The sequence below is a fragment of the Lithobates pipiens genome, unplaced genomic scaffold (assembly GCF_037356315.1).
Source record: "Lithobates pipiens isolate NorthernLeopardFrog02 unplaced genomic scaffold, aLitPip1_a1.2 Scaffold_22, whole genome shotgun sequence".
NCBI lineage: Eukaryota > Metazoa > Chordata > Amphibia > Anura > Ranidae > Lithobates > Lithobates pipiens.
Genome location: NW_027507784.1, coordinates 103,138,620 through 103,150,670, shown reverse-complemented (window position 1 = coordinate 103,150,670; position 12,051 = coordinate 103,138,620). Strand labels below are relative to the sequence as shown.

At 38.9% G+C, this 12,051-nt stretch overlaps 1 protein-coding gene across 1 annotated transcript in view; it reads left to right on the top strand.

Moving 5' to 3' along the window:
- Positions 1-12,051, top strand: part of LOC143925685 (dynein axonemal heavy chain 11-like) — a 701,866-nt gene that overhangs the window by 334,992 nt on the left and 354,823 nt on the right. The window contains exon 42 of the mRNA XM_077450147.1: positions 5,397-5,539. Coding sequence (XP_077306273.1) covers positions 5,397-5,539 — 143 coding nt within the window. The remainder of the gene's footprint in view (positions 1-5,396; positions 5,540-12,051) is intronic.

The following is a 12,051-nucleotide window of genomic DNA, read 5'->3' as shown; positions in this document are numbered from 1 at the left end:
CAGATCCATGACAGCCTAGGCTCAGAGGAAGTGTATAGAAGGATGCTGACCCTCTGACTGAGTGTATATTGTGGTGAAAAATAAATACTGAAGTTGATTTACCAAACCTGGAGAGTTCAAAATCTGGTGCAGCTGAGCCTGGTAGCCAATCAGGTTTTAACTTTAGCTTGTTCAGTTAAGCTTTGACAAAAAAAAGCTGGAAGCTGATTGGTTTCTATATGGAGCTGCACCAGATTTTGCACTCTTCTGTTTTAGTAAATCAACCCCTGTGCTGCACAGCTCTGGAGTTAAGCTAAATATATAGAATATATATATATATATATATATATATATATATATATATATATATATATAAATATGGCTTTTTATAATCTTTCCATGGGCTATCAATTTTACATTTGGTATTTTTGGTTGGATTACTGCTGTTATTATTGACTGTAGCTCTGCTTTAAAGTGGTAGTAAACCGCCGGGATTTTTTTTTTTAAATCTGCAAGGCAAACATATAATTTGTGAGTATGCATCGCATACTAGCACATTATGTGCAACTTACCTTAAAATTAATCCCTCCAGTGTCCCCGTTGACAGGAATTCCATCTTCACCTGGTCTTCCATGTTGGCAGGCTCTGGTCCTTTGTTTGGACAAGCTGCGATGACCACTCCCACACATGTGCACACGGCACAGGGCTCTGAAGGAACAGCACAGGTATGTCATTCCTTCAGAGCGCATGCACCAGTGATGTCTTCGGTAGCTTCACAAGTAAATAAATGGTGGACATTTAGAAAATATTTACCGTACAGGCTTACCTATAGGTAAAAATCATCCATGGGAGTCTACTCCTACTTTAAATCATCAAACCAATTTCAAAGGGGGTTATTTACGAAAGGCAAATACACTTTCACTACAAGTGAAAACTACAAGTGCAAAGTGCACTTGAAATTGCACTGAGAGTGCACTTGGAAGTGCAGTCACTGTAAATCTGAGGGGTAGATCTAAAATGAGGGGAAGCTCTGCTGATTTTATCATCCAATCATGTGCAAGCTAAAATTATGTTTTTGATTTTCCTTGCATGTCCCCACTCGGATCTACAATGACTGTACTTGCAAGTGCACTTTCAGTGCAATTTCAAGTTTTATCTTGCACTTGCAAGTTGCACTTGTAGTCCAAAGTGAATTTGCCTTTTCGTAAATAACCACCAATGTCTCTGAGTACTGTGACAGTTGGGGGTTCTGACTTTTTTGATAATTTTTTTCATGAAGTACGCCACAGGATGAGTGGAAGCACATTTTATTTTATTTTTTTTAGAAATAGCAAAGGGATCCAAAGTGGGAGGGTATAAAAAGGACTGATGTATCAATCTGTTATTAATTAGAGCTGGCACTATTTTCTTTGCAGCCACCAATCAGTTTAATACTTCCAGCTTAAGCATGCTGCCCTTGCCCATTGAGATGTAGGAAGCTAGCAGATGTCTCACCTAAACTTGATCAATAACTGAAATATGATTTTTGGGTGAACTAATCCTTTAAAATAAAAATAATAACATATGCTTTAATAGCACTAGCAAATACCTTTATTTGCTTAAACATGCAGAACTGAACTGAAATATAATAGAGCCTATTTTAGTAAGGTACTATTAAGTCTACCTTAACTATTTTATTTTAAAACTGAATTTATTGCAAGCCATATTAGATATTAATAATTATGTATAAGATTAAAGTCCTGCTCCTAGATAATAGAGGCAGCGTATGAGGGAAAAAAGGAGAAAAAAAAACCCTGATAAATATGATTATGATCAAAACAGTTGAGAAATAACACATTTTAAATGAGCCCAGGGCATTGGGGTTTGAATAGGCTTCATCAGCAAATGTGAAAGGTCACTTGTGCAGATTTGTAATAGGCGCTGTCAAGTCACCCCGATGACACAAGACAAACAAACTGCTTAATATAATGAGTTGCAATCAGCAATAATTCGGTTTATTATGAATTTTCCTTTTTTAATAGGGTTCTTATCTCTACTTGTTCCAGGAGGAGTCTGCGATGGCTTTCACATTATGTTTTTCTTTAAATATACAATTAAAGGCACAGCAACGCTCATTCATCACATGAAATAATTCTGCTAAACTCTTTAAATAAAATGTGATGCTCAAAGACCTAGACTGCAATGTTTAATTTGGAATCTTCAACACACATAGTATATGTATGTACATATATATTAATTAATATCTGCTGCGATTCTACGGGTCAACTCTCTGGGCACCATGTCTTATACTTTGAGAGCCTCTTTTTCCATAGACTTTTCTGTAAAAAAATTTATGAGATAGGTTGCCGTTTTATTTCTTAACCCTCCCCAATTGCTTGGGCTTGAGACTGGCATGCAAAATGTTGTAACACATTCATAGCCATTTGTGGACACTTTCTAAGCCCAGTATTGACAGCAGCCAATTAACCTAGCAGCGTGTTGTTCGATTATGGGAAGAAACAGGTGTACCCAAAGGGAATCTGTGCAAACACACATACTCCATGCAGCTAGTGTCCTGGCCAAGATTCATACCAGGAAGCAAGGGCTGAAAGGCCTGTTTCACACAGGCTTCAGCTTGTATATAAGTAATGTTAACAGCATGCTTTAGACAAATTTGCAGAGCTTTCAGCAAGCTTTGTTGAAGCTTGTAAAGTACCATTCAGCTTCAGTTTGTAAATGTTGAACACAGAATATAATAAGAGTGTTGATTGCCACTTTAAAGCAGAGTTCCAAGCACTCCCCCCCCCCCCCCCCCACAGGACACAGTGAGTGACAGATCGTGCCAGAGAGGGGCCCATGGAATGCGATTCTGGGAGGACGTCATATGAGGTCCTCCCAGGATAACAGGGCTCCAGCTCGGCCATCATATTACAGTGGGGAAAGAGGTTAAAAGCTTTAATGAAGCTTGCTCACATTGCTCTTATACAAGCTGAAGCTCATGTGAAACAGGCCTCATTTATTTTTCCCAGCTTTCCTAACCAAATGCTGACCCTCGTTTTTTTCCAATTTTATACTATGGTTATGGTATGTTGGTCATGAGAGGAATATGTGGGCTGGTATTGCTTGCCTCCTTCTGGAGATGCTAGCTGCCTAGCTGTCAATAGCTTCAATACCCCTGAGTCAGACCCAGAGCATGCAACAAAATAAAGTATTTCTAAACCCAGACACTGAACACAAGTATATTGTTGCACATGTTCCTTCATAGTCAAAAGGTTCAAGGTAAAGCATTCCTATGGACTATGCAGATAAGGACTTCTGACTTTCCTCTAACACTCCTGACCTCCATATTTACGCTGGGTCAGTGGTTTAGAATATATTAGACAAAAAAAGAAGACTTTCACTGTGTCAACAAATGTAGTGTGGAGGTCCCATCCCTGTATATAATTAAAAAAAGAGACCCCCTTGATGGGACTTTAATCAGACCACCAACACCACCAAATGTACGAATAAAACATAGAATTTTATTGATAGAATACAAAATGATAAAAATAGACACACAAGCATATAATGTCTCCAATAAAATATACACCCAAAAAATACAGAATAAACTATATATACAAAGACCACTAATACTCTCATAGGTATCCCAAACCCGACGCGTTTCCAGTTTTTGTTGTTACAAAACTTTCATCAGGGTTAGAGAGCAGGAGATAACAATATCATGATATTTCTACAGTGGAGAGACAAAAGAGAGATATGAGAAGAAAAAAAAGGGGGGGAGGGAAAGAGGGAAGTGGGTTTTTTTTCCCTTCACACGCCCCCAGCACAAACTTTGTAGACAACATATTTGCATAATACCCACCTTAACGGAAGCGCACCTCCATGTAAGATGGAAACGCATGTTAGTGCCAAGGCTACTTAGCCGCAATAATGGGTCTTTAACTGAAATAGTAGATCACAGCACAGTCCTCCATAAATACTTTCAAATAAATGATGTAAAGTATATATCCACTGTCCCTGTAGCAAAGAGAAAATACATGGAGAGCTGACTGCCAAGTTAACCCCCCCCCCCCCCAGATGGAAAGAAGGGTTAATATACACTTCCAAAGAAGTATCAAAGTGAAAACCCCTTTTTAGATATTTACAAGGGAGTAGGATTAGATGTAGATATGTGCGGATGTCTATATCCTGTGCAACTCAGAGTTATTGATTACCCCCACACACACGCAAGCCCGAAAAACAAAGAGTAAAAACAGTTGTGTGATGCTATAAAAATCATATACACAAATAAAGAAACAGGCGCCAACTCCGCCCCTTAATACCGGTATAAATGTAGCAGTGATGTGCAATTGGTTAACAGGACTCCCATAGCTTACCCAAAGGATGGGGGGGGGTAGAGATGACTTTTTTTTCTCATATCTCTCTTTTGTCTCTCCACTGTAGAAATACCACGATATTGTTATCTCCTGCTCTCTAACCCTGATGAAAGTTTTGTAACAAAAAAAAACTGGAAACGCGTTGGGTTTGGGATACCGATGAGAGTATTAGTGGTCTTTGTATATATAGTTTATTCTGTATTTTTTGGCTGTATATTTTATTGTAGACATTATTTGCTTGTGTGTCCCTTTTTATCATTTTTGTATTCTATAAATAAAATTCTATGTTTTATTCGTACATTTGGTGGTGTTAGTGGTCTGATTAAAGTCCCATCAAGGGGGTCTCTTTTTTGATTTAGAATATATTAAAGTCGATCTTCACTGCATCTGAGCACCACAAACCTAAAACACAATTTCAAACATTTTTAATGTTCAAAGCAGACTCTCCCATCTATCCATGTCTTCATGCTTTATTTTGTTGAGAAATCACTTTGAAAAACACCCCCTAGCATTTCTGGCCGTGACCATCTTGAGTAAGGGCAAATGATTCATGTTACATTTACTTCCTGGAATCCATCTGCCCTTAGCTCAAGCATGCATGCAGAAGGGTGTGCTTAGCTGAAAAAACACCTCCTACCCTCCTGAAGGCTCCTGGGATGTATGACATAATTTGCCTAGGCAATAAACCAGGAAGTAACTGAAGAAATGTAAAAAAAAAAATTAAAACATAATTATCATATACTTTCCTATCTACTTACTAATGCTAGTAGCAGCATGATGATTAACAATAAGCAATATTGATTGGGGGACTGACGTTCCACTTTAAAGCTGGAAGGTCCACAAAACAGCCTGTCAGCTAAGACCTTCAGGAAGTCAGCAATGGCATCTTCCATACTTCCGTTATGAATTGTTTACTTTAAAAGGCAGAGAATTTAGTAGTTTGTAAATCCATTTGCTAATTATACCTTAATGGGACTGTGCTGTAGTCCCGTTCATCAATGTGTACCTACAATCCCTGCCTGGTGTTTGTGTGCTCACCTTGTGTATATTTGTTCTGTGTAGGAGAAATCCCAGATCTTTTTAGTGAAGAGGAGATGGACAACATTGTGTCTTCAGTCAGAATGGAACTGCGCGCTCTCGGCCTCCCCGACTCGCGAGATAACTGTTGGCAGTTCTTTATTGACAGGATCCGTCGGCAGCTGAAGGTGGGTATAAAATAATGACACTGGGATTGAGCCCAGCCTTTCAAAGAGAGGAAAACAATGATAAATGTCCTTGCCTCAATCTTCAATGTATCTAGGTGATATATTGTCCCATTTTAATTGTCCTTTAAACATTATCACTTTGTTTTCACAGGTTGGGAGGAAATAAAGGATTTCTGTTATGTGTATGCTATTTTTGTTGTCTTAAAAAAAGACAAACCACAGTTCTGAATTTATGGATGTTGTTTCAGTTTGGCTTCTGCTGTTGAATGATAAGAAGATGCATATTGTGCTTTGTAAAGTTGCAGTGTTTCCTATGAAATAATCCAGCTTCCTGCCTGTCCTCATACAGGCAACTACTTATCAAATCTGTGTGTAGCTTTGGTATAATAAGCAAGGAAACCAAGCTTGCACCACTGTAGCAGTTGTAGACTGTTTAAACCCAAAATATTTTTTTTTTTTGGTATTTATCATTGTATACAGTTTTCTTAACCACTTCACCGTTAATGGATTTTATTCATTATTCGCACACATTTTTCTAAAACCCCCAGAATATTATATGGTGTACGAACGCACAGTCCCAGTATTATAAAAAGATGGTGGTTGCAGATTTTTTTTTCATGTGGCATGATATTTGTGCATCTGTTTATCAAATCTATATTTTCAGTAAAATAAAACTAGAATAAATTTAAATAAAAAACTAAAGTTTTAGTGCACACAAACAGGATATAATCCCTGATTGTTTTGTAAAAAATAAAATAAAAGGTTGTGTCGGGTAAATGGATACCAAATATGTCAGGCCTTTATGTTTTATAATAAATACTTGAGGGATCCCTGTGGAAGGTGACAGTCACTGCAGTAGTTCCTGAAAGGGCAAGAAAGGAAAAAGAAGCTCCAAGCAATTCCTAGTGATTATTTTATTTAGAATAAGCAAGGTTTTGACAGTATAGATTGCACTCACATAGTGCTCAGTTGGTAAGAACTTGCCACATCCAGCATGGGAACAGAACCGCCGGTGTATCCCAGGGTTGTTGAGCCACAAGCGCCACATGTCAGTGAGGAGCTGAAGCCTCGAGGGACCTCGGGTGGACGCTGGCTGGGTTAGTCAGCGTGGAGGTGATCCGGAGCTGTGAACCTGGGAGCTGCCTACCACTCTGTTTGGCCAATCAGGACTACTGCAGTGGTTTGTTCATAGAACATCTTATATTTTTTCAATGAATACCATCAATTTTTTGATTGGAAGAGGTGCAGATACACCTTGGTTAGGTCGCAATATCCACCTTTTCCAATCAGAGAACTCCTTGTATTCATTGAAAAAATTACAAGGTATTTCGGATTTTTCAGTAATAGAGTTTAGAAACTCACAGGTTTTACCCCATTCATGACCAGGCCATTTTTTGCTATTTGGCACTGTGCTATTTTAACTGGCAATTGTGTGGTCATGCAACACTGTTTTCAGATGAAATGTATACTTTTTTTTTCACACAAATAGAGCTTTCTTATGGTGGTATTTGATCACCACTTTTTTTTTTTTTTTTTGCTATATAAAGGAAATAAGACCAAAAATTTTGAAAAAAGAAACACTATTTTCTACTTTCTGTTAAAAAAACATATCCAAGTCACACTTCTTCATACATTTAGTCAAAATAAATTCTGCTACATTTCTTTAGTAACAAAAATAAAAATACATTTTTTTAAACATTTTACATTTTTTTTAAACTCTTTTTTTACATCCCGTTATCAGAGTAGTTCATTGTCATCATAGTGACACTGTACTACTCTGAGAGGGGGGTGATCAGTGATAATCACTGTATAAGCAATAGCTTTAGCTGTCATGAATGGGTTTCCCTTTCATGAACAGCTTACTTTTGATGCAGCAGAAACATTGCACCCTAGGAAGGAGTAGTCCCCAAATGATTGTCATCAGACATATTCTGTTGTGTCAATTGTAATCTCACTCTATATCGGGGTAACTAACCAACCATAAGGGTAATATTGGTCCATATTGTATAATGAACATTTGGATATACACTTTGGCATTGTTTTCTATATAGTAGTAGTATCCCATAAATGATAATTTTACTTGTTGCCTCGTTTTGCGCTTTGCATTAGTACATAACATATGATTTTTTTTTTTAACAGACAGGGGCATCTAGCTGTTGTGCGTTCCTCCCAGCATTTGAGTGCACCCAGGAAGAACAGGTGCAGCATCCAGCTGCTGGTCAAAATCTATGACATGTTGTGGATGAATGGGGCCCTATACTGAGAAATGCTTATATTTGGGCCCTATGCATTCAGGGGCCAATGCCTGGAGTGCAAGTCTTTCACATTCCAGGAATTCATCTTAGGGCTCTAAGTGTGAGTACCACTTAATACAGCGTTCAGTCCCATCCAACTGCAGCCTGTCATAGACTTTAACATGCCTCAGGAAGCAAGGCTGGACACTGCACCTGTCTTTTCTGGATGCACTAAAATGTCCGGAGAAATGCACAGGAGCTAGATGCACCTTGTGTACAAGGGGCCTAAAGCTTCTCATTAGCAAGGTATTGCAATAAAGCTCAGTTTTTTTAATCCAGAGGCAAACATAGCTCCAGTTTCAACGCTCTTTTACTTTATTCCATACCATTGCTAACACTAATGACTCTCTGCATACTCTGTAAAGTGCTGTGTAATATATCAGCACTATATAACGGCAATATATAAGCAAAAGTGGACATTTCCATAATGAATACAAAATTTAGAAACTGGGGGCATTTGCATAAAGGTATTTTGGGAATTGTAGTTCTTCATTCTCTAGATAAACTCAGATCCTCTCTATTTTAAAGTACCGTACATTGTAGTTTATTACATCTATATAGAGCCCAGTTAGGTTTCTTTCAGACTCTATTTTTGTTAAAGGCACTGAAATCTGGAATCAAGGCACCCTATTTTGCAGCTTGGGCACCTATTAGCACTTTTTTTTCCATTGATCAAGTTGTGGATTGAAGTTTAAACCATTCCCACTGTGCAGAGTTCACATGGAGCCATAAAAGTGTGTGAAATCTGGGGGAGGGGACGCAAGCATAATAGCCTCCCAAAGTCTTGCCTTCTGCGTTTTTTATCTTGTTGCTGCTTTCAAGTACAGCTCACAGAGTCCACTGATCACATAAGGAAAATTGAATTATTGAGGTCCTTTTAGCTTTTCAGAAGTACATACATCCTCTGCTGGGCAGTCTACATGCAATACATTACAGCAGTCAAATTGCAATTGTGTTTATGGGTTTAGCATTTAACAAGCATGACCTGAATATAAAGCAGACATATTTGTAAGAATATACTTTTTAGATGTAGTTTCTACTGAGTCTGTCAGTGTCAGGATTAAGATTACAATGCAATACTTAATTCAATGTGGATGTGGCCATTTTGAATATTTATTTGTATAGTTCAGGCAGAGTGGAGCTGAAGGCTCCTTATTTGTTAACATTATGTTTATAGAATTAAAGATGAAAAAAAAATCTTTTTTTTTAGATTTCTCAGCAGTGGAGGTATAAATGGTCTTGCTTCCAAATGGGATACTACGTAACAACAGCACTTTCAAGCATACCATGCTCTTCTTCAAGCTAGTTATAAATGAGCAAGGTTTTTCTAATTAAATTTTTTTTTTTTTTTTTTTTTCTCTTTTGCATCAGTATACAGCACGCCATGGTCTCTCTTCATCAAATTGTGGCCAACTTTGCGCCCTTGTTACCTTAGTTCCTTCTTCTTATCGCCACCATTTTGCCTATTGGCAGTGCTATTTTCGCATCACATGCAGACCCCTTTTTTTTTTTTTTTTTTAACACTTCCTCTGTTTAATTCTTTGTTTATTTTATTAAGGTTTCAAAGAAGAAGTATATTACAAAAAAAAATATACTACCCATTCCATTTTCGTATCTATCCCCGGCCCCCCTCCCAGACCCGCTCCCTCCCTCCCCTCTCTCTCTCTCCAACTCTCCCCCGCGCTCCCCCCCTCATTTCCCCTCGGATCCACTCATTCTGAGATATTCCCTTGTTTTCTTATACTCCAGCCATTTTTCCCACTTACTGAGGTAGGATTCCACTTGGTCCCCTCTTCTAGATATTGATTCCTCCATTGATCTTACCCACTCTATTTTGCCTAACCATTCCCTCATAGATGGAGGTTCGGGAGTGCCCCATCTCTTTGGGATCAGGCTTTTTGCTGCAATCAGTAAGTGGGGGGTCAATGAGTTTTTATATTCCCCCAGTGTTTTGTCAGTGTCGTGAAACAGGCATGTCCATGGTTCCTTCTTTACCTCTTCCCCTGTTATTCGGAAAATATTTTCTATAATTTTCTCCCAGTATGGGCCAATCTTTCCACACTCCCACCATATGTGTGCAAAGGTTCCCACCTTATCGCAGCCCCGCCAACATAGTGCTGATATACCTGCTCTCCTCTTATGGGCTCTTTGTGGGACAACATACCATCTTGCCATTAATTTAAATGACATTTCTAATGACATATTGTCCCTAGATATTGTACCTGCTATTCTTAAGATCTTCTTTCTACGTTCCTTATCCCCCACGGTGCCCAACTCTTCTTCCCATTTTTTCAGGTATAGTGGTTCCCCTGGGTCCTCTTCCTCCTGTAAGATTTTATAGATTTTGGACATACTTTTTTTCTTGCAGCTCGAGTCCGAGAGCATTCTCTCCATTGGTCTGAGATCTCCTGTCCCTCGGAGTGGCTTAGGCAAAGTCTGAACAAAGTGTTTAATTTGTGCATATCTCCAGCTATCTAAATTCCTACTTCCCCATCTTTGTCTTATTTCTCCTAAAGTGCAAAATCTGTCCCCGTTCATCACATCTTTCAGTAAAATATCATCTTTTTTTGCCCATCTAGTGAAGTAAACAAATTCCTCCTTCCCTGGTTTAAAAAAACTTGTGTCTAATAAAGAAATTAAAGGTGAGTTGTACTGCCAGTGATTTGATTCGCCCACTTTATCCCATGTTTTAAACAAATTAGTAGTTAGTGGATTAGTGCTCCTCCCCAAATCGCGAAAATCCCTTGGTATCCAGATCCTCTTTCCTAGATTAACTCCACTTTGTATTTTCTCTATATTTACCCACCCTTTATCCCCTTTATCATACACCCAATCCACCACTCGTGAGATTACTGCTGCCTGATAGTATCTTCTAAAGTTTGGGGCTGCTAATCCTCCTCCTACTTTCCCCCTTTCCAGAGTCGCATAAGAGATCCTGGGATTCCTACGTCCCCATATGTATTTTAAAGTTAGAGTTTTAAGTTTCGTGAAGAACTCCTGCGGAACTTTTATTGGGATCATTTGGAACATATATGTCAATTTTGGCAAAATGAACATTTTTAACGCATTTACTCTCCCTATTAATGACAAGGGTTTATATCTCATACTTTTAAAACATTCTTTGACCTTATTTAATATATATGTATAATTGGCCGCGTATACAGATGACAATGTGGGCGTAATTCTTACCCCCAGATAACTCAGCTCCTCCCTACACCAAATGAAGGGGAAAGAGCTCTGGAGTTCCTCTTGTTCTTTTTTAGGTACTGTTATGTTCAGAATTTCGGTTTTTGATATGTTGATCTTAAAATTTGTCAACCTCCCATATCTATGGATCTCCTTAATTATATTTGGGAGAGTCACCCTGAGTTCTGAGGCATAAAATAATATGTCATCTGCATACGCAGACACCTTATACTCTTCTCTACCAATTCTCACTCCCCTTATATCTTCATTTTTCCTAATCGAGACCAACAAGGGTTCCAAGGCCAGAACAAACAGCATTGGGGACAAAGGACACCCCTGTCTGGTTCCATTATATAGCTTTACTACTGGGGAAAGGTTACCGTTAATTTTTATTTTTGCCGTCGGGTGGGAGTAAAATGCTTTTATCCATCGCAATGTTTTTTCTTTTAATCCCAGATGCCCTAAGGTCTCGAACATGAAGCCCCAGTCGACCCTGTCAAATGCTTTTTCAGCATCCACTGATAACAGGGCGACTGGGGATCCGCTGCTTTCCACTCCGTGGATCAACATGAGGGTTTTAAGGCAGTTATCTCTACCCTCCCTTCCCATGACAAACCCCGTTTGATCGCTATGGACCCATTGGGGTAGTAATGGTTTTAGCCTTTCTGCTATTACTTTTGAAAATATCTTCACATCCGTATTCAGAAGAGAGATCGGTCTATAACTCCCCGGGGTTGTTGGGTCCTTCCCCTCCTTTAATATCAAAGTTATGTAAGCCATCAATGCTTCTTCCCTAAGTTCTTCCCCTTCTGCGACTGCGTTCATATACTCGCATAGTTTGGGCGCCAATATTTTTTCAAACTTTTTATAATAAAGGATTGGAAACCCATCCGGGCCTGGACTCTTCCCGATTGCCATCCCCCTTATTGCCCGCACCACCTCGTCTACCGTTACCGGGGCGTCTAACCTCTCTAACTCATCCTCTGGAACTGTAGGGAACTCTATTCCTGTTAGGTACTCGATAGTATCTTT